Here is a 22,358-nt window from a genome sequence, read left to right as displayed (position 1 = left end):
TTGATACGGACTAAATGAGCTAATGGATGTGAAAGTGTTTCGTATTTGACATATATAAAGAACTAGGGATGAAGGTTCAAGGAGTATGAGAGATTTGGGCTGAAGGAATGAAATCCCTCTACAAATACTAAGGTAGACTCTTGGGACTTACCAAAATATCAAATGAGAGTTTACTGATATTCTTACAGACCTAAAGGATGTCAGAATTAAAAGGTTCCAAACGTTTCATTTTACATATTAGGAAATTGAGGCCCAGGAAAGGAAATGTAATTGCCCCAAATATCACAACCTAAGATTTCTAATGACCTTGATTCAAAGGCAATTCATAAAATTATACTGTAGTTTGGCTGAGAGAGAAAGAAAGAAAAAGTAAACTTAAAAACAGAGAACCTCAGTATTAAATGACAGTAAGTATAAGGGTCATGTAATTACAAAGTAGTAAACTGAGCCACAGAGGTGAATTCCCACCCTCTGGACCTACATGGCATTCCAGTTCTCAAAAACTCAGATCTCATAAAAGAAGGCATATGTGTAACAAGGTTTTGTAATCAGAAGAGGATACTACATACCTGAGGCCTCAACTCTCATCTCCAGGAAGTCTGCCTTGAGAACTGCGGGTAAAGGATGAAAGACATTTCACTAAGACTCTAGAAATCAGAACTGGAAAGGCAAAACAAGTGGGTGGGTAACCCTTCCAAGACAGTGCCAATCAGGCCATTTGAAAAATTAGGAAGTGATTCCATCCAGATATTTCAAAACATCTCACTCCATGCTTATAGGTTAGGCTACCTTTCTAGCAGATTTAGAGAGCCCAGTGTCCCAGACACAAAAACATCTTTCAGGTGCTACCACAATCCTTTGAGTGTCATACAATGGGAGGCTAGGGGAGACCAGAGAAATTCCCTAAGACCAAAGACTACATTCTATGATTATCTCCAATGAGAGAAGGGCAAAGAGGAAAGGCAAATACCTTCTATGAAACATGAATCTTCCTTTGCCTCAGAGACCAAACAAGCTTTGCCTGGCCTCTTGATGTCTTTAGATCAGTCCTATGGTCACCTTGTCTAGATATGGTTGGAGGAAAGAGAAAACCCTGGAGAATTAAGGTCCATATAATGTGGGCAGAAAATCCCAGACAACAGCTGGTCCCAGGGCTATGTTCTCAACATTGTTTTTCTCCTCTCTCTTGAGTCTATTTATACCTACTCCCTGAGTGATCTTATTCCCATTCATGATTTCAATTCCCATCAAGCATTGAGACCCCACTCCCACCCCAAAGGATACTATTCATATTGTAGTATATGCGAATAAATTTGTACAGTGTCTATACTCAATAATTCTACCCCTAAATGTATGTAGGTCCAGTACCAATTACTAGTCTAAGTTGTAGTTACCCATTGGTCATTACTATCTGGATGTCACACAGAATCTTCATACACAGTGTCCAAAATTGATCAGAGAAAGTTTTCCACAAAACCTGTTCCACCATGATTAACTATTGCTACCATCTACCCAGCTATCCAAGTTAGATTTTTTCTCTCTTAATCCTTCTCCAATGTTCCATATTTGAAAAGTCATTAAGGTCTTACTGAGTCTACCTCAAATCTATCCTTTCATTCTATTCCTGCTAACAATGCCATATATCAAGACCTCAATTCTTGCTAGGATGATTAGCCTCCTAATTGGTCTCACTGCCTTCAGGTTTTACTCTCCTATCTTCCTCATTACCAACAGAATGTGTGTGCCTTTCAAAATAATTCATGCAGATTAGAATATGCATTGTTATTTTTTAAGCTTTTAAGCTCTCCATAATGACTAGGGAATAAAGACTGAACTCCTTGGTATGTTATATAAGGCCTTTACAATCTGGCCCCAATCCATCTTCCTGGCCTCACTTCCAGCTGAGCTTCTTCCCCTCAACCCCACATTCCAGCCAAAGTGAACACTAAGCTCTGTGTGAACTTGCGTTGAATAAGTGGTTCTGCCTTACTGAAATATTTCCCCCTCCTTTCTCTTCTTTTGAGTTTTTAATTTTTAAATTGTTGTATATGGGAGATAAATGAAAAGTGAGGTCATTCAAATATCAGGTTACATATAGTCAGGTGTACAAATTGGAGGCAAAAAGGGGCACAGCAAAGGTTAAATAGATTATCATTTTCATTAGTGATGAGATGAGATTGACTGTGGCTAGTCTAAGAATTTTGACCAGCAGCCAGCATGTAGATGCACTGATGAAAATGGTGGTTACAAAACTGGGGTCAGAAAGAAAAACACCAATACAGTATATTAACACATATATATGGAATTTAGAAAGATGGTAATGATGGCCCTATATGCGAGACAGCAAGAGAGACACAGATATAAAGAACAGACTTTTGGACTCTGTGGGAGAAGGCAAGGGTGAGATAATCTGAGAGAATAGCACTGAAACATGTATATTACCATATGTGAAATAGATCACCAGTCCAAGTTCAATGCATGAAACAGGGCACTCAAAGCTGTTGCACTGGGAAAACCCAGAGGGGTGGGATGGGGAGAGAGAAGGGTGGGGGGTTCAGCATGTGGGGGACATATGTACACCTGTGACTGATTCATGTCAGTTTATGGCAAAACCCACTACAATATTATAAAGTAATTAGCCTACAATTAAAATAAATTACTTTTTAAAAACGGGTCTAGACAGAAGGGGTGCTTTTGTCATGTGGATGCTGAATGGGAGGACTCTGTAGGTACCTAGGAAGGTGACTCATGACATATTGGAGGACTGGTGTACCCACCTTGATCTTACACACTCCTGCCAAGATAGAATCTGGGGATGAGGAAGAGGATTAAATTTAGGCTCCAGAGGCCTGAATATAGGACTGGTAGGGTCATCCTCCATCCTGAAGTGCCTGCTTTGGCCATAGTACCCTATTTTGCAGTTGGTTCAAGACTTCTCTGAGCACTATGACAAAGCCTAGGCAATGGTTACCAATCTTTCCACATTTTCATTGCTATAGTTTCCCTATTAGAAATCAAGCTGCCTTAAAGATTCTACTGGACTTTGTTCATGCCTAGTACATATACAGCTCAATGCCTTGGTTCCCTGTTCAAGACTACAGAACAATAGTTCTCATTTTCAGTGTATTCTACCCATCTTTCAAGCTTCATCTCAGATACCACTACCTCTAAAAAGCTTTCCTTTAGATATGCACACTTCATTCTATTAATTCAAGACTGCTTTATTCTATTTTCTTGGTATTTATTTATCATATGGCTTATCCTAGGGAGGGAGGAAGGACTACCCAGAAGTAGTAAATAGTCCTGCTTATAGGCAGATGCTTTAAGAATATTAAGGTGTCTCTTTCTGTTTTTCTTTTTCCTCCCCCCTCAAGCCTATCTGATTAAGCCTGCTTCAAAAAATATTCTAGGTAAAAACTTTATCTTCATTATATCAGTAGGAGAAATCTAGGGCTTTGACCTCGCTTTCATCTGTTATGGTAGAATAAATGGTAAATTATTGTCTAAGGAGAATTTGGTCTAGACTAGAGTTCCATGTGACTGACTGCCAAGCAGAATTTCAGTGGCTTGCTATTCAGAATCATGTCCTGGTGAGTCAGGGCCCACAGTTTTAACTAAATGATGTCTAACCTATCCCAGCTCCAGTGCTGGTAAAGGCATATTACTCTGCTTTTAATTGAACACCCAGAAGAGTTACACTCCTATCACCCACCAGGAAACACAATTTTGATTTCTCTGATAAGCAACACTAAGTGAATTCACAGAAGAGTCCCTGAAGGATAAGCAATCATTTCTCCAAGTGCTCCAATCTAAAGGGTCCCAAATGATAGGCCTTGAAAAGTCTATACTAGCATTTGAAGAATTTTAAAAACAAATTAATTGGAAAGAAGAAAGGAAAGAAATGTAAAAACCTAGATTCCCAGGTGTTACTCCTGGAGATTCTGTTTTAATGAGTCTAGAGTGGAAGGCAGGAATCTGTGTTCAAATTTTTTTTTTCCCTCAAAAATTTCCAGGTGATTTATATGTGCAGCCAGTTTGAAAACAGTCACCTAAGTCTAATGCTTACCTCTGAAATCAGGACTATGCTCATTCTAAGGCCATTTATGTTAGAATATTACACTCTATATATTTCTATCAGTTGCCCTTTTAGAATAAAATAGGATCTAAATAAGCAAACTAACAAAAAAAGACCTACAATGAGCATAATATTTTTGCAATACCACTTGGCATGTGAGTACTGTGTGTGTGTGTGTGTGTGTGTGTGTGTGTGAGAGAGAGAGAGAGAGAGAGAGAGAGATTGAAAAACAGAGTCAGAGGAGCAGAGACAACAGATACAGAGACAGACAAAGAAAGAGACATGGAGAGAGAGACAGAAAGAGTCAAAGAGATAGGGAAACTGAGAGACAAAGAAACAGAGACATAAGTGGAAAAACACAAAGAGAGAGAAAGAGACTGAGAATTACAGAGACAGAGAAAGAAATAGTGTAAAAGAAACAAATAGGTAAGAGTGACATAGGCAGAGAGACACACAGGTATAGGGAAAAGGCAGAAACACAAGTTAAGATTGGGGAGACAGAAAGACAGTGTTGAGGGAGAGAAAGGAACAAACACAGTCAGACAGAGACAGAGCTACAGGAAACAGAAAAGGAGAATGTTAAGACAGTAAATGACACACTCATGATGCATTTATTAAAAAGTGATTTGGTTGAAGTTCTGTCACGTGCATCTCTTACCTTCCTGTTTTCCGGGAAGCTGTTTCAAAGAATCTGGTCCTGGAAGCCACTCTGCAAACAGAAGTCAACCAAGTCCCATGAACTGCTCTGAAATATGTGTGAGAACCAATGGCCAATAGAAATGAGAATAAAATATGAACCAGACAGGCCACCAATGTCACGTTCTGCCTTAGCTTGCAAAGGATCTGGGTCTGAGGGAAAATCTACATATCAGAATGTGAAATGGCTCAGACACCATAGGCACTCCCAAGGCTATGGCTGATACTTTTTGCTTCCCCTTAGTTCAGAATGGTCTAAGTATGATATGCATTCAGGCTACTCTTGGGAGAAATAAGTAAAACAAGTTATTGGTTTCAGAGTATAGCTTTTGGCATTTTATAAATACACTTAGCTAATCAGTCCAAGTGGTAGAGGCTTTTATTTTCTTACTTCCTCAATTTTACAATTATGAAACAATAAACACAAGAAAAAGGAAAACCAGGAAGCAGGATACTGAGAGGGGTCCCAGGCACTGGCTATGGAGAAGCCAGCCAGGTTAGTTTTGTGGCCAAGCAAGGCTGGTCCCTAAGAGGTGCTGTGGCCCCATCTTAGCTGCTCTATCCCTGGTCTCTTGGCTTGCAAACCAGCCTCAGAAAGACCTGCTGGATATTAGTTCTGTTCTTACCCTGTAAGATGCTCTTTGGAGAATGAGAGTCATTTTGGAAAAATTTTAAAATCATACTTTCCCTTTTTTAAAAAAAGCCTTAAAGTACAAGTAAAATGAACAAATCTGTTCACTAAATTACTTTTAAAACAAGTAGTAATAATAAGATAAAAAATTTCCAGGCCAAGGAAGCATGAAAGCAGCAGGTAATCTTATTACCCTACAGAGGTCAGGGCAACTAAGAAAAATGGGTGTCCTATCAGGCATTAAGTTTTAAACACTTCAGCTTAGGAAAACTCTCAGGAAACTCTCCCAGTAGAAAACTCTGAACAGGGCTGGTCTGTGACAGTTCCTTTCACTATGAATTGAATGATGCCCCAGGGTTGTGCATTGTACACCCTTTATAACCATAACGATAATCTTAAAAGCATTCTTAGTGATCTAAGGTGGGCTTTAGGTCAAGGTTGAAAAACAGCCCTACTTACACAGATGATGGGATTTCCCCTGCATTGCCAGCCATAACATCTGGCTTTGGTTCTGGTTTCTGGGAAGTAGTTGCCCGGCAGGGAGGGTCTGGAGGCCTCACTGGGGGTCTGATGATGGTTGGCTTTTCTCCCGGAGGCCGCACTTTGCTGAAACTGTCAGAGTCTCCTGGAAGAGAGAACAAGAACTTGAACAGTTAGCCAAATTGAACACTACTCCTCAGGAGATACTTGATATTGCAGTGATATTGGCCACCTTTCTTGGTCCCCATTTCTTTTTGGTTGCTAACAACTCTGGATTAAAAAATTATTCTAGCAGCTATCCCTTCAGATAGTCTATGTTTGAACTCCAGCTCTGAAATTTCATATTTGTGTCACCTAGGGCATCAATTTGCTCAGTCTCAGTTTCTTCAACTATATAAAGACCAATAATACACATAGCAGGTGCTTAGTCAATATCTGATCACTGAATAGATGGACATGAGTTTGAGTAAGCTCCAGGAATTGGTGATAGACAGGGAAGCCTGGCATGCTGCAGTACATGGGGTTGCAAAGAATTGGACATGACTGAACAACTGAACTGAATTGAACTGAGGGTATCAATTTGCTCAGTCACAGTTTCTTCAACAATATAATTAAGACCAATAATACATTACCTTACAGAGGCATTGGGAGAATTTACTTAGGTACTGGCTCAGATGGTAAAGTGTCTGCAATGTGGGAGACCCGGGTTCGATTCCTGAGTCGGGAAGATCCCCTGGAGAAGGAAATGGCTAGTCTACTCTAGCACTCTTGCCTGGAAAATCCCATGGATGGAGGAGCCTGATAGGCTACAGTCCATGGGGTGGCAAAGAGTTGGACACGACTGAGCGACTTCACTTTCACTTTTCACTAACATGTTTAGTATTGTGACTGACACATAGCAGGTGCTTAGTCAATATCTGATGATGAATTTGTTATAGTCATCATCACCAAAAAATCAGGTTCTTTTCGCTTAAACCTTGACTATTGTAGCAGTCTCCTAACTGAACTTTCTACCTCTATGTCTCTAGTCTCCATGTGACTCAGCACAAAATAAATACACATAATTTTTTTTAATAAAACAGTTCTGGCAGGAATATATTGAAACAGATGCATGCACACATTGCTCGTAGCACTATACAGCGGGCTTACTCTATCTAGATAGCCTGACATCAAGAATTGTGGAACAATGTGGATGAAATGCAAAATAATACATATGAGACAGTTCATGCTCATTGATCCAGTTGATCCACTTTGAAGACCCAAAGAAATTAACCCAAGAGGAAAAAATAAGCAATCAGCACAAAAACATGCTTCTTAATAGCACAAAGTCAGACTCAAGCACAAAGGAAATAATTAAATTCTTACAGGCATTTAACCAATACATATTATGCATGAACTAACAAGGATTTGGGCTAGGTAAAAAATGTATTCATATAAAATAATATTAACTGAAGAAAAGGCCACAGAAATATTCATGGCCTGATGAACCCCATCTGGAAATAGACACATGTGCAAGGGTGTTATCAGATTTCGATATTCACTCAGTTTTTGTCAGTAAACCCTGATAATCACTTTTTCTTCTACAAAACTTTTTAAGGTAAATGTAAAAAATATCAACTTTTATCCATAATCCTTAAGTATTTGAAAATTGTTTTTCTAGATTTTCTCAGTGGCTACAAAACGTACAGGATAAAGTTCAAACTCCCTAGCAAAAATTCAAGGCCTTCTATGAGTTGGTCCCAAATTATTATCCCAGGCACTAACACTGGACTTTAACTCCAGCTCTACTTTTGTTAAACCAGTCTCCTAACTGGCCCTATCAAAGCAATCCCTTGGTTCTTACTTCTAGATGAGACAGTATGGTACAGTGTGAAAAGCAGAGTCTTCAGTTGGGCAGATCTGGCTTTCAGGCCTTGTTCTGCTATTTCTAAGCTGTGAGACCCTGGACAGTTATTTCAACTCTTTGACTATGAAGGTATTCATCTGAGAAATGGGTATCCTCACGAGGTAGTTGTAAGAACTAAATTAGATGGCTGATAGAGAGTACCTAGCTGACAGCTGGGATAAGTGAGTGTTAGACTCTGTCCTGCTTCTTGTCCAATATATACCCTTGTTTTCATGTTTTATCTGTATTGAAAGAAAAAGAAAAGAAAGAAAGTGAAGTCGCTTAGTCATGTCTGACTCTTTGTGACCCCGTGGACTGTAGCCTACCAGGCTCCTCTGTCCATGGGATTCTCCAGGCAAGAATACTGGAGTGGGTTGTCATTTCCTTCTCCAGGGGATCTTCCTGATCCAGGTATCAAACCTGGGTGTCCCGCATTGCAGGCAGATGCTTTACCCTCTGAGTCACCAGGGAAGCCCGATCTGTATTGAAACCACCCCTAAACACTCAGCTCAAATCTCAATCCTCTGAACACTCCACCTGGCATAGGTAATTTCCATCCATGTAAATGCTCATAAAGTACATATATTGCTCTGTAGGGTTTTTTCATTCCTCTAGCTAGTCATTCTTGTGAGGGAAACAGATATGAAAAAAATGATAATGATAATACGGTATGATTTGTGCTCTAATGGTGATATGAGCCAAGTACTATTCAGTCACACACAGAGAAATTCTGTCTCCCCATCTAAGCTGTATCTTACATTTCTGGACACACCATTCCCCTTAGCACCAGGTCATGTACACAGAATTGTAGCTAAATAATGACCAAAATAATAATAATAATCTAATTTTTCTAAAATGTTATACCATTCAAAGTACTCTTCCAGATAACTACTGATGTTCACAATAAGCTTGTAAGGAAAGAATAGTAGATGGGTCTTATCTTCTCCATTTTACAGAGAAGTAAACTAAGGTTTGGAAAGGTGAACTCACTCATCCACGATCACATAATTAGGTAAGTGGTAGAGAGAGGACTAAGACTTATAACTCCTATTTCTGCATCCACTGTTTTTCTCAGTGTTTGCTGTTTTGTTGTTAGTAGTAGTAAAAGTGAAGTGAGTCAGAAAGAGAAAGATAAATATCGTATTTGAATGCACATATATGGAATCTAGAAAAATGGTACTGAAGAATTTATTTACAAGGCAGCAATGGGAAAACAGACATAGAGAATAGACTGTGGACATGGGGAGAGGGGAGAAGAGGGTGAGATGTATGGAAAGAGTAACATGGAAACTTACATTACCATATGTAAAATACATATCCAAAGGGAATTTGCTGTATGGCTCAGGAGACTCAAACAGGGGCTCTGTATCAATCTACAGGGGTAGGATGGGGAGGGAGATAGGAGGAAGGTTCCAATGGGAGACGGTATATGTATTCCTATGGCTGATTCATGCTGAGGTTTGACAGAAAACAACAAAATTCTGTAAAGCAATTATCCTTCAATAAAAAATAAATTAAAAAGGAAAAAGTTATAAATGATAACAATGGTGATAATGGTAATAAAATAAGTAATAAAAATTTAGCTACCATTTTTTATTGAACACCTGCTCTGTTCTAGATACTATGATACTATACTCAGTCCCTTATGCACATATTCTCATTTAACACTAACCATAACCCTGAAAGATAAAAAAGTATTATACCTGTTCTACAGCTGAAGAAACAGAGAGATGAGAACTAACCTCATAGTTAATTGGCAATAGATCCTGGTCTATCTACTTTCCAAAGCCCAAGTAGTCACAAGTACCAGTGATTTTCAACCCTGGCTAAACATAGAGAACATTGAAATTATATAGTACTGAAGACGCAATAGCCAGAGATCCCAGTTTAATTGATTAGGGTAGGACCTGGGTATGGATATTTTCTAAAAGTTCCCCAAGTGACACTATGTATAGCCATAGTTGAGAACCTCTAGCCACATGATGGTGCTTGCTCACCTGCAGATCAGATTATAACAGTTGACAACACTGTTCCATTTCTACTGGTTGCTGGAGTGAGTACTGGATAGGAAGCATACACTTCAATCAGAGCCAGAAAACATTTCTACCTGAAGCTGTGTCCACCCTAAGGCTATCATTTCCTTTGATGAGAGAACTGGATGACACTCCCTGATGACACCCCATTCATTTACCAGTTGCAGGCACATCCAAATAGACATCTACCTAAGGCCTTGGAAAACAAATGTCGTTAGACTTGCATCTTCCTAGGCTCTTTATGAAAGTGAAAGTCACTAAGTCATGTCTGACTCTTTGTGACCCCATGTACTGTAGCCTGCCAGACTCCTCTGTCCATGGAATTCTCCAGGCCAGAATAAGGGAGTGAGTAGCCACTCCCTACTCCAGGGGACCTTCCCAATTTTGCGATCAAAGCCAGGTCTCCCACATTGCAGGTGGATTCTTTACCATCTGAGCCACTAGGGAAGCCTGAGAATACTGGAGTGAGTAGCCTATCCCTTCTCCAGGGGATATCCCCCACCCAGGAATTGAACCATGGTGTCCTGCATTGCAGGTGGATTCACCAGTTCAGCTGCCAGCCTCCTTATTGGGAGCTACAAATTGATGTTTCATTATAAGTCGAACTTCGGAATAGTAGCAAAGGGCTTTCTTGGTTGAAAGACCCCAATGTTGTTCTCTCCTACCTCTAATGTGTCACAGCAAAGCCACAAGTCAAACAGGCAGAGAGGGAAGAGTAATAATACCCAAGAGTTGAGAGACCTAGATTCCAGTATTAATACTAAAACTAACTTGCTGTGTGACCTTGAAAGGATCATTTCCCTACCTTTACAATGTGGACTTGGACTGCTTTCCAGATCAATGGGTCCATGATATAAGTCTATAGGCCTATATCTTTCCCTGCTGACCTTCATATGCTACTCTAAAACCCTATTCTGATCATGTACTAATCAGTTTGAAAAAAAAAATCTACAGATAGCTAGATAGATAATAGTTGGTTTTAGATTTCACAGCTCCCTGTTATCTGCAGTATATGCACAAACATTTTTAAACCTGGAATTTATTACCTTCTTTGGTCTCAATTCAACTGATCATTCTGGTCTACCTTTCCACCATTCCTCTTCACATATCCTATAGTCCACATAAATAGTATTACTTCTTGTTCCATGTACACATCATACAATTAATAATCTCTTTTTAAGATGCCCTCTACCCCTTCTTATATACCGCAATTTGCATCATCCATCAAGATTCAACTTAAGTTTCATATCTTTTGGAAGCCTAATATGCTGCAAATTCCTTTCTCTCACTCTTACAGCACTAATCACCTTGTACTTTGATTCAGGGCTCTTTGTTTTGTTGGCTTTACCTCCCCGATTACGATGGAGCAACCTGAGAGCTAGATCTAGGTGAGATCCCTCTCTTTATTCAGCAAGGGCCCAAGTAAATTGCCTTGCATGTAGATGCTATTTAATACTCACTGAGAAAAGAAAAATGTAGCTCAGTCCACTAGAAGGACAATGGGAAAAGCTTTCCTTTTTGAAGTCCCCATTTGTGCCATCTGTGACACACACAAACATGATATACCCAAATTTGAGGGTTATTCTAAAATATAAACTGAAAGGTATTCAATTTATTGAGTGTTTCTTGAGGGGTTTTGTGCCCAGCCTTATGCTCTCACAAGAGATGCAAAAAAATGATTTGACATAGACTTTGCCATCCAGAGGCTTAAAACTGAGTTTAAGAATGAGTCATACTCATGGGAAATAAGCATGAGTATTATAACTCAGCATCCACACTAAAGGGTCAAACTTGGGTGCCAAAAGAAATGAGTTAAGGGAGAGTTCCCTGGGGTAGGATTGTCAAAAGGCTGGACTTTGAGGTAGGATTGTCAAAAGGCTGGACTTTGAGGAAGATGGCTAAGAAGCCTTCCTTGCCCCTTCCCCTTATCAATTGTCCTCCTATTCCTGAGTGTTTGGCATGGTCAGAAATAGGCTGAGGGTGGAAAAAGTAGCTCTGAGCTCTTTTATAACCTCTACATTTAGAGCTTGAGGCTTCTCATCAGCTCTAGAATATAGAAGAGCAAACATCTACCATCTTCCATGCCTGCCATTTCCTAAGAGGCTGTTACCCAATCAGTAGCACTACCATTTTTTGAACTTCTATTATATTACCAGAAATTCTGTATGCCTAATCTTACTTAAACACCAAAAAAAAAAAAAAACCAAACAAACAACCTCATTTGCAATATAGGCATTGTCTTCACTTACAGTTGAGAAAACTGGCTCAGAGAAGTGAAGTTTACCTCATTAAGATCATGTAGTTAGTAACTGGATTCCTGTAAAATCAAAACAAATGCTACCTTAAACTGAGTACTCCTTATGTGCTAACTATATAGGTTTCTCATTTCATCATTATAGCAATCCTATACACATAAATATCTTCATTTTACAAGTTAGAAAACTGGGCTCAGAGAGGCTGTGACTTCTCCAAGGTCCCACAACTAGGATGAAGCAGGACCAAGATTCAAATTCATGTCTCAGAGACTCTGGAGCCTAAGTCACACCTGAGACTTCACTAAGCCTTTTCAGCTTAGTGGTATTTATACCAAATTGTACTTCCTCGTAATTTATGTTTAACCTTGGACTTTAACGTGACTTACTATAAATTTGATCTGCCTCTCCAGCTCAACTTGTTCTCTCCCTCCCCATTCTCTATCAAATGACCATAACCAAAGAATCATAGCATTTATAGATTTCTCAGGACTTGAGTAGCCCTCATTGTTAACAAAAGAATCTGAAACGCAGTACATGGATGCAATGTCAAAAATGACAGAATGATCTTGGATTCATTGCCAAGGTAAACCATTTAACATCACAGCTGCTGTTTTTGTTCAGTTGCTCAGGTGTGTCTGAACTTTGTAACCCCATGGACTGCAGCACTCCAGGCTTCCCTGCCCATCACCATCTCCCAGATCTTGCTCAAACTCATGTCCATTTAGTCAGTGATGCCATCCAACCATCTCATCCTTTGTGGTCAACATCACAATAATCCAAGTCTATGCCCCAATCACTAACGATGAAAAAGCTGAAGTTGAACAGTTCTATTAAGACCTTCAAGACCTTCTGGAACTAACACCAAAAAGAGATATCCTTTTCATCAATGGGAACTGGAATGCAAAAGTAGGACGCCAAGAGATACCTGGAGTAACAAGCAAGCTTGGCTTTAGAGTACAAAATGAAGCAAGGCAAAGGCTAACAGAGTTTTGCCAAGAGAACACACTTGTCACAGCAAACACCCTCTTCCAATAGCACAAGAGAAGATACTACACATGGATATCACCAGATGGTCAATATATAAATCAGATTGATTATATTCTTTGCAGCTGAAGATGGAGAAGCTCTATACACTCAGCAAAACCAAGACCTGGAGCTGACTGTGGCTCAGATCATGAGCTCCTTATTGCAAAATTCAGGCTTAAACTGAAAGAGGTAACCGGTTGGATGGTATCACTGACTCAATGGACATGAGTTTGAGCAAACTCCAGGAAATAGTGAAGGACAGGGAAGGCTGGCACGCTGCAGTCCATGGTGTCACAAAAGGTTGGACATGATTTAGTGACTGAAAAACAACAACAAAGTGAGAAATTGATAGCAACACAGCAATTGTAGGGGACTTTAACTCCTCACTTACATCAATTAATAGATCATCCATACAGGAAGTTAACAAGGAAACAGAAGTCTTAAATGAAACAGTAGAGCAGATGGACTTAATAGGTTCATACAAAACATTCCATTTAAATGTAGCAGAATATATGTTCCTCTCAAGTGCACATTGAACATTCTCAAGGAAAGACTATATGTTGGGACAAAAAATAAGTCTCAATAAATTTAAGAAAATTGAAATCATATCAGGCACCTTTTCCAATCTTAGTGGAATGAAACTAGTAATCAACTACAAGAATCTTTAAGAATTATAAATATGTGGAGAATGAAAAACATACTACTGAACAACTATTGAGATAACAAATAAATCAAAATAGACATTGAAAGTTACCTGAAGACAAGTAAAAGTGAAAACATGGCATGTTAAATATATTAGATGCAGCAAAAGTGGTACTAGAGAGAAGTTTATAGCAATAGAGGCTACCCCAAGATATAAAATTTAGGGTTTCCCTTGTGGTTTAGTGGTAAAGAATCTGCCTGCCAATGCAGGGACACAGGTTTGATCTCTGGTCTAGGAAGATCCCACATGCCACAGAGCAACTAAGCCCATTCATCACAACTATTGCACCTGTACTCTAAAGCCCAGGAACCGCAACTACTGAGCTCAAGTGCTGCAACTACTGAAGCTTGAATGCCCTAGAGCCCACGTCAGCAACAAGAGAAGCCACTGAAATGAGAAGCCTGTACACTGCAACTAGAGAGTAGCCCCCTCTTGCTTCAACTAGAGAAAAGTCCACACAGCAATGAAGACTGAGCACAACCAAAAATAAATAATAAAGAAAGAAAGAAACTTTTAAAAACAGAAATAATAAATCTCAAAGAAACTATCTGGAAACTATCTAACCTTACACATAAATGAACTAGAAAAAAAGGGGGAAAAATGAAGCCCAAAGTCAGTACAAGAAAAGAAATAATAAAGATCAGAGTGGAAGTAAATTGAAACAGAGACCAAAAAGATAATAGAAAAGGTCAAAGAAACTAAGAGCTGATTCTTTGAAACTATGAAAAGAAATATTAACAAACCTTTAGCTAGACACTAAGAAAAAAAAGAGAAAAGTAAAAGTCTCTGATAAATAAAATTAGAAATGAAAGAACAGAAATAATAACAGATACCACAGAAATACAAATAATTGTAAGACAATGATATGAACAAATAAATGCATATGTCAACAAACTGCCCAACCCAGAAGAAATGGACAAATTCTTTGAATCCCAATCTTCCAAGACTAAGTCATGAAGAAATAGAAAAATCTGAATAGACTGATCACTAATACAGAGATTAAAACAGTAAACAAAACCTCTAATAATCAAAAGTCCATGACCAGACAGCTTCCCAGGTGGTTTATACCAAACATTCAAAGGTGATGTATTATGTATTTTCCTCAAGTTTTTCTAAAAAATTAAAGAGGAGGGAACACTTCCTAACTTATTTCACAAGGCAAACATTATCTTGATACCAAAATCAAACAAGGACAACAAATGCACACACACACAATTACAGGCCATTATCCCTGGTAAACATGGATGTAAAAAAAATCTCAAAATATTAGCAAATCAAATACAATATCATCTCAATATAGGCTGAAAAAGTATTTGACAAGATTCAATACTCACAAATGATAAAAATTCTCAACAAAATGGGTACAGAAGGAAGTACTTCAACATAGTGAAGGTCATAGACTACATATTATACATGTGTAGCTAACATCATACTCAATGGTGAAAAACCGAAAGCTATCCCTTCAAGAAAAGGAGGAAGACAAGGATGCCCACTCTCATCACTCTTATTAAACATAAAACTGGAAGTCTTAGCCAGAGTAAGAAAAATAAATAAAATGCATCTAAATTAGAAAGGGAAAAGTAAAACTACCACATTTGAGGATGATATTATTTTATCTAAAGAAAATTCTAAAGATTCCATCAAATAACTATTTTCATTGATAAAATGCAATAAAATGAAAATAAACAAAGATGAGCCTTGGCAAATTTAAAAAATTTGAAATGATATCAAGACTCTTTATAGATTACAACACTAGGAGATTAGAAATAAACTGCTAGGAAAAATTATAAGAAACCAAACACATGGCAGTTAAACAATATGTTACTAAACAACAAATGGGTCACTGAAAGAATCAAAGAGGAAATTAAAAATACCTAGAGACAAATGAAAATGAATGTGCAACAGTCCAAAACCTATGGGGTGCAGCAAAAGCAGTTCTAAGAGGGAAATTTATAAAATCTTACCTCAAGAAACAAGAAAAATCTCAAACAACCTAACTTTACACCTAAAACAACCAGAGAAAAAAGAACAAAAAATCCCTAAAGTTAACAGAAGGAAAGAAATCACAAAGATCAGAGCAGAAATAAATGAAGTAGAGACAAAGAAAACAACTGGAAAGATCAATGAAACTAAAATCTTGTTCCTTGAAAAGATAAACAAAATTGATAAACTTTTAGCCAGACTCATCAAGAAAAAAAGGGAGAGGACTCAAAAAATTTGAAATGAAAATGGAGAAGTTATAATTGATCCACAGAAATATCAAGGATCATAAGAGACTACTATGAGAAAACTGTATGCCTATAAAAAGGACAACCTTGAAGAAATGGACAAATTTTTAGAAAGGTACAGTCTCCCAAGATTGAACCAAGAAGAAATAAAAAATATGGACAGATGACTCACAAGCACTGAAATTGAAACTATGATTGAAAAACTCTCAACAAACAAAAGTCCAGGACCTAAGGTCTTCACATCAGGTGAATTATATCAAACATGTAGTGAAGGGTTAAAACCCATCCTTCTCAAACTTTTTCCAAAAAAAATGCAGAAGATAGAAACTTCCAAATTCATTCTATGAGGCCATCATCACCCTGATATCAAAATCAGAAAAACATATACCAAAAAAAAAAAAATTACAGGCCGATATCACTGATAGCACTAGTGGAAAAGACCCCACCTGCCAATGCAGGAGACCTAAGAGACGTGGGTTGGATCCCTGGGTCAGGAAGATCTGTGAAAGGAGGGCATGGCAACCTTCCACCATTCTTGCCTGGGGAACCCCATGGATAGAGGAGCCTGGTGGGCTATTGTGCATAGGATCAAAAACAGTTGGACACAACTGAAGCAACTTATCATGCACACATGTGTCACTGATAAACATAGATGCAAAAATCCTAAACTAGCAATACTAGCAATCTGAATTCAACAATACATTAAAAAGATCATACAACATGATCAAGTGGGATTCATCCCAGGGATGCAAAGTTTTCAATATCTGCAAATCAATCAATGTGATAAAACCACATCAACAAATTGAAGAATAAAAAACATATGATCATCTCAATAAATGCAGGAAAGGCTTTTGACAAATTACAGCACCCATTTATGATAAAAATCTTTGCAGTAAGTTGGCACAGAAAGAACATACCTCAACATAATAAAGGCTATATATGACAAACTGACTCATTGGAAAAGACTCTGATGCTGGGAGGGATTGGGGCAGGAGGAGAAGGGGACGACAGAGGATGAGATGGCTGGATGGCATCACTGACTTGATGGACGTGAGACTGAATGAACTCCGGGAGTTGGTGATGGACAGGGAGGCCTGGCGTGCTGCGATTCATGGGGTCACAAAAAGTTGGACATGACTGAGCGACTGAACTGAACTGAACTGATGACAAACCTACAGCTAACATCATACTTAATGGTGAAAAGCTGCAGGCATTTCCTCTAAGTCAGGGCCAAGATAAGGAAGTCCACTCTCACCACTTTTATTCAACAGTTTTGGAAGTCCTAGCTACAGAAATCAGAGAAGAAAAAGAAGTAAAGGGAATTCAGTTGGAAAAGAAGTTCAATCACCACTCTTTGCAGATGACATGATACTATAAATAGAATACCCTAAAGATGACACCAGAAAACTACTAGAGCTAATCAATGAATTTGGTAAAGTTGCAGGTTACAAAATTAACACACAGAAATCTTTTGCATTTCTATACACTTACAAGGAAAGATCAGAAAGAGAAATTCAAGAAACAATTCCATTTACCATCACATCAAAAAGATCAAAATAACTAGGAATAAATCTACCTAAGGAGTAATAAAACCTGTACTCCAAAAACTACAAGATGCTGATGGAAGAAATTGAAGAAGACACACACAGATGGAAAGATATTCCATGCTCATGGATTGGAAAACTCACTTTGTCAAAATGACTATACTACTCAAGGCAACCTACAAACTCAACACAATTCTTATCAAATTACTGATGACATTTTTTCACAGAGCTAGAACAGAAAATCTCAAGATATTTATGTAGACACAAAAGACCCTGAATAGCCAAAGCAATATTGAGAAAGAGCTGGAAGAATCAGGTCCCTGACTTCAGACTATACTATAAAGTTACTGTTATCAAAACAGTACGGCACTGGCATAAAAATAGAAATATAGTCCAAGGAACAGGATAGAAAACCCAGAAATAAACCCTTGCACCTATGGTTAATTAATTTATGACAAAGGAAGCAGGACTACGCAATGATTGAAAGAAACTCTCTTCAACAAATAGTGCTGGGAAAACTGGAAAGTTACATGCAAAAATGAAATTAGATCATTCTTTAACACCATACACAAAGAAGGCTCAAAATATATTAAAGGTCTAAATGTGAAACCAGACACTATAAAACTCCCAAGGGAAGACATAGGCAGAACACTCTCTGATGTAAATTGCAGCAATATCTTTTCTTAATCCAACTCCCAGAATAACGGAAATTGAAACAAAAATAAACAAATGGGACCTACTTAAACTCAAAAGATTTTGCATAGCAATGGAAACAATAAAAAATGAAAAGACAATCCACAGGTTGGGAGAAAATATTTGCAAATGATGTGACTGACAAGGGATTAGACTCCAACCTTTATAAACAGCTCACGACACTTAACAGCATCAAAACAAACAACCCAATCAACAAATGGGTAGAAGACCTAAGTAGACATTTCTCCACAGAAGACATACAAATGGTCAAGAGGCACATGAAAAGATGTTCAACACTGCTATTTATCAGAGTAATGGAAATCAGAACTATAGTGAGTTATCACCTCACACCAACCAGAATGGTTGTCATCAAAAAATCCACAAACAATAAATGCTAGAGAGTGTGTGGAGAGATGGGAACCCTTGTGCACTGTTGGCGTGAATGTAAGTTGGAAAAGCCACTATGGAGAATGGTATGGAGGTTCTTTAAAAAACTAAAAATTGAGCTACCATATGACCCTGCAATCCAACTCCTGGGCATATATCCAGAGAAAAACATGATCCAAAAGGATACATGCACCCTAACACTGTAGCACTGTTTACAATAGCCAAAACACGAAAGCAACCTAAATGTCCACCCATAGGGAAATGGGTAAAGATGTAGTACATATATTCAATGGAATATTACTCAGCCATTAAGAAGAATGAAATAGTGCCATTTGCAGCAACATGAATGGATCTAGAGATAGTCATACTGAGTGAAGTAAGTCAGATAGAGAAGGAGAAATACCACATGACATCCATTATATGTGGATTCTAAAAAGAAATGATACAGATGAACTTACTTACAACACGGAAAGAGACTAATAGACTGAGAGAATGAATTTATGGTTGCTGGTGGGAGGGGTGGGGAGAACTTTGTGATGGACATGTACACTCTGCTATATTTAAAGTGGATAACCAACAAGGACCAACTGTATAGCACATGGAACTCTTATCAATGCTATGTGGCAGCCTGGATGGGAGAGGAATTTGGGGGAGAATGGATATATGTATATGTATGGCTGAGTCCCTTTGTTGTTCACTTGAAATGATCATAACATTGCTAACCATCTATACCTCAATTCAAAATAAAAGTTTAAAAAAATAAATAAATAAATACGAGTATACCCATGGTGTTCATGTTGATGTATGGCAAAACTAATACAATATTATAAAGCAATTAGCCTCCGATTAAAATAAATAAATTTATATTAAAAATAAATAAATAAATAATAAAATGCTCATATTACCAAAAGCAATCTACAGGTTTAGGGCAAGGCTTATCAAAACCCCAATGACAGCTTTAATAGAAATAGAACAAACAATTCTAAAACATATGGAACCATCAGTTCAGTTCAGTTCAGTCGCTCAGTCGTGTCCGACTCTTTGCGACCTCATGAATCGCAGCACGCCAGGCCTCCCTGTCCATCACCAACTCCCAGAGTTCACTCAGACTCACGTTCATCGAGTCAGTGATGCCATCCAGCCATCTCATCCTCGGTCGTCCCCTTCTTCTCCTGCCCCCAATCCCTCCCAGCATCAAAGTCTTTTCCAATGAGTCAACTCTTCACATGAGGTGGCCAAAGTACTGGAGTTTCAGCTTTAGCATCATTCCCTCCAAAGAAATCCCAGGGTTGATCTCCTTCAGAATGGACTGGTTGGATTTCCTTGCAGTCCAAGGGACCCTCAAGAGTCTTCTCCAACACCACAGTTCAAAAGCATCAATTCTTCAAGAAGTCAAAAAGTTAAAGCAATTTTGAGAAAAAAAAAAAAAAAAACAAAGCTGTAGGTATTATAATCCCTGATTTTAATCTATATTATAAAATTCTTGTAATCAAACAGCATGGTGTTGATAGAAAAACAGACACATATATCAATAAAACAAAATTGAGACCCCTGAAATAAACCCACAAATATGGAAAATTAATTTATGACAAAGGATTAAAGATCTTAGAATGGACAAAGATATTTTCTTCAATAAATGGTGCTAGGAAAACTGCACAGCCACAAAAAAAGAAAGAAACAAACAAACTAAACCACTATCTCACAACATACAAAAAACTTTCAAAATAAAGACTTGAATGTAATGCCTGAAACCATTATACTCCTAGCAGAAAACATTTGCAGTACACTCTTTGACAGTGATCTTAGCAATATCTTTTTTAATATTTTCCTCAGGCAAGGGAAGCAAAAGCAAAAATTAGCAAAAAGGATTATATCAAACTGAATAGGACTACATCAAACTTCTACACAGCAAAGGAAATCTTCCACAAAAATGAAAAGACAATCTACTGAATGAGAGAAAATATTTTTGAATCATATATCTTATAAGGGGTTAATGTCCAAAACATTTAAAGAACTCATGTAACTCAACAACAAAAAACCCTAAACAACCTGCTTTAAAAATGGAGAGAAGAGCTATATGGACATTTTTCCAAAAAGACATAACAATGGCCAACAGGAATATTAAAATGTGTCCAAGATCATTAATTATTAGGACAATGCAAATCAAAACCCCAGTGAGATATCACATCACGCCCATCAGAATGGCTATTTCCTGAAAGACAATAACAAATTATGGAAAGGAGTGTGGAGAAAAGTGAACCCTCTTATACTGTTGGTGGGAATGTAACTTGGTATAGCCACTATAGCACACAGTATGGAGATTCCTCAAAAATTAAGACTAGAACTACCATATGATACAGCTATTCCACTTGTGGATATTATACAAATAACATGAAAATACTAATTCAAAAAATATTATATAACTCTATGTTCATCACACCGTTATTTATAATAGCTAAGATATGGGGGAAAACCTAAGTGCACAACAATGGATGAATAAGTAAAGACGTGATATATACAAAGGAATACTACTGTGTCATAAAAAGATGAAACACTGTCATTCACAACAACATGGGTGAACATTAAGCATATTATGCTAAGTGAAAGAAGAGAAAAACAAATACTGTATGATTTTGTTTATGTGGAAAAAGATAAAAAATAATCAATGAACAAAAAAAAAACAAAATAAATGAACAAACCAAACTAAAACAAAACAAACATGCAGATGCAAAGAACAGAGCAATGGTTACCAGAGGGGAAGGAGCGGGTGAAATGAGTAAAGGGAATAAACTGTATGGTGATGGATAGAAACTAAATTCTTGGTGGTGAGCATGCCATAATGCATACAGAAGTAGAAATAAATACATGACAGCAAAAATTATATTAATAAATAATATCAATTCAAAAAGATACAAGCACACCACTGTTCACAGCAGCATTATTTATATTGCCAAGACATATGGAAGCAACCTAAATGTCCATCGAGAGATGAATGGATAAAGAAGATGCAATATATGTGTGTGTGTCTGTGTGTGTGTCTGTGTGTGCATGCTCAGTTACTCAGTTGTGTCTCTTTGCAACCCCATGGACTATAGCTTGCCAGTCTCCTCTGTTCATGGAATTTTTCAGATAAGAATACTGGAGTGGGTTACTATTACCTATTCCTGGGTTTCGTCCCAACCCAGGGATCAAACTTGAGTCTCTTGTGTCTCCTGCACTGGCAGGCAGATTCTTTACCACTAGGGCCACCTAGGAATCCTCTCTCACTCTGTGTGTGTGTGTGTGTGTGTGTGTGTGTGTGTGTGTGTGTGTATGCATATATTGTATGGAATACTAGTCAAACAAAAATAGAATGAACTAATGTCATTTGAAGAAACATGGATAGATCTAGAGATTATCATAATAAGTAAAGTAAGTCAGAAAGAGAAAGACAAATATGGTATCACTAATACTCATGGAATCTAAAATATGACACGAATGAACTTATTTTATGAAACCTTAAAAGAGTCATAGACAGAGAACAGCCTTGCGGCTGCCAAGGGGGAAGTCATGTGGAGGATGGATGGATTGGGAATCTGGGATTAGCAGATACATACTATTATATATAGAATGGATGAGCAAGGTCATACTATATAGCACAAGGAACTATATTCAAATATCCTGTAATAACCTATAATGGAAAAAATAATATCATTATTATTAATTTATTTCACAAATAATGA

The 22,358-nt window shown here is 37.8% G+C and overlaps 1 protein-coding gene across 1 annotated transcript in view; it reads right to left on the bottom strand.

Annotated features, from left to right (window-relative positions):
- OPHN1 (oligophrenin 1) overlaps positions 1-22,358 on the bottom strand; it is a 578,606-nt gene that overhangs the window by 3,518 nt on the left and 552,730 nt on the right. The window contains exons 21-23 of the mRNA XM_018043623.1: positions 5,862-6,027; positions 4,734-4,784; positions 570-611 (exon numbers count right to left, since the gene is read on the bottom strand). Of these exons, the coding sequence (XP_017899112.1) occupies positions 578-611; positions 4,734-4,784; positions 5,862-6,027 (251 nt within the window). The 3' untranslated portion in view covers positions 570-577. The remainder of the gene's footprint in view (positions 1-569; positions 612-4,733; positions 4,785-5,861; positions 6,028-22,358) is intronic.

The sequence above is a fragment of the Capra hircus genome, assembly GCF_001704415.2.
Source record: "Capra hircus breed San Clemente chromosome X unlocalized genomic scaffold, ASM170441v1, whole genome shotgun sequence".
NCBI classification, from domain to species: Eukaryota; Metazoa; Chordata; class Mammalia; order Artiodactyla; family Bovidae; genus Capra; species Capra hircus.
The sequence above is the reverse complement of the archived record's forward strand: the minus strand, read 5'-3'. Positions and strand labels throughout refer to the sequence as shown.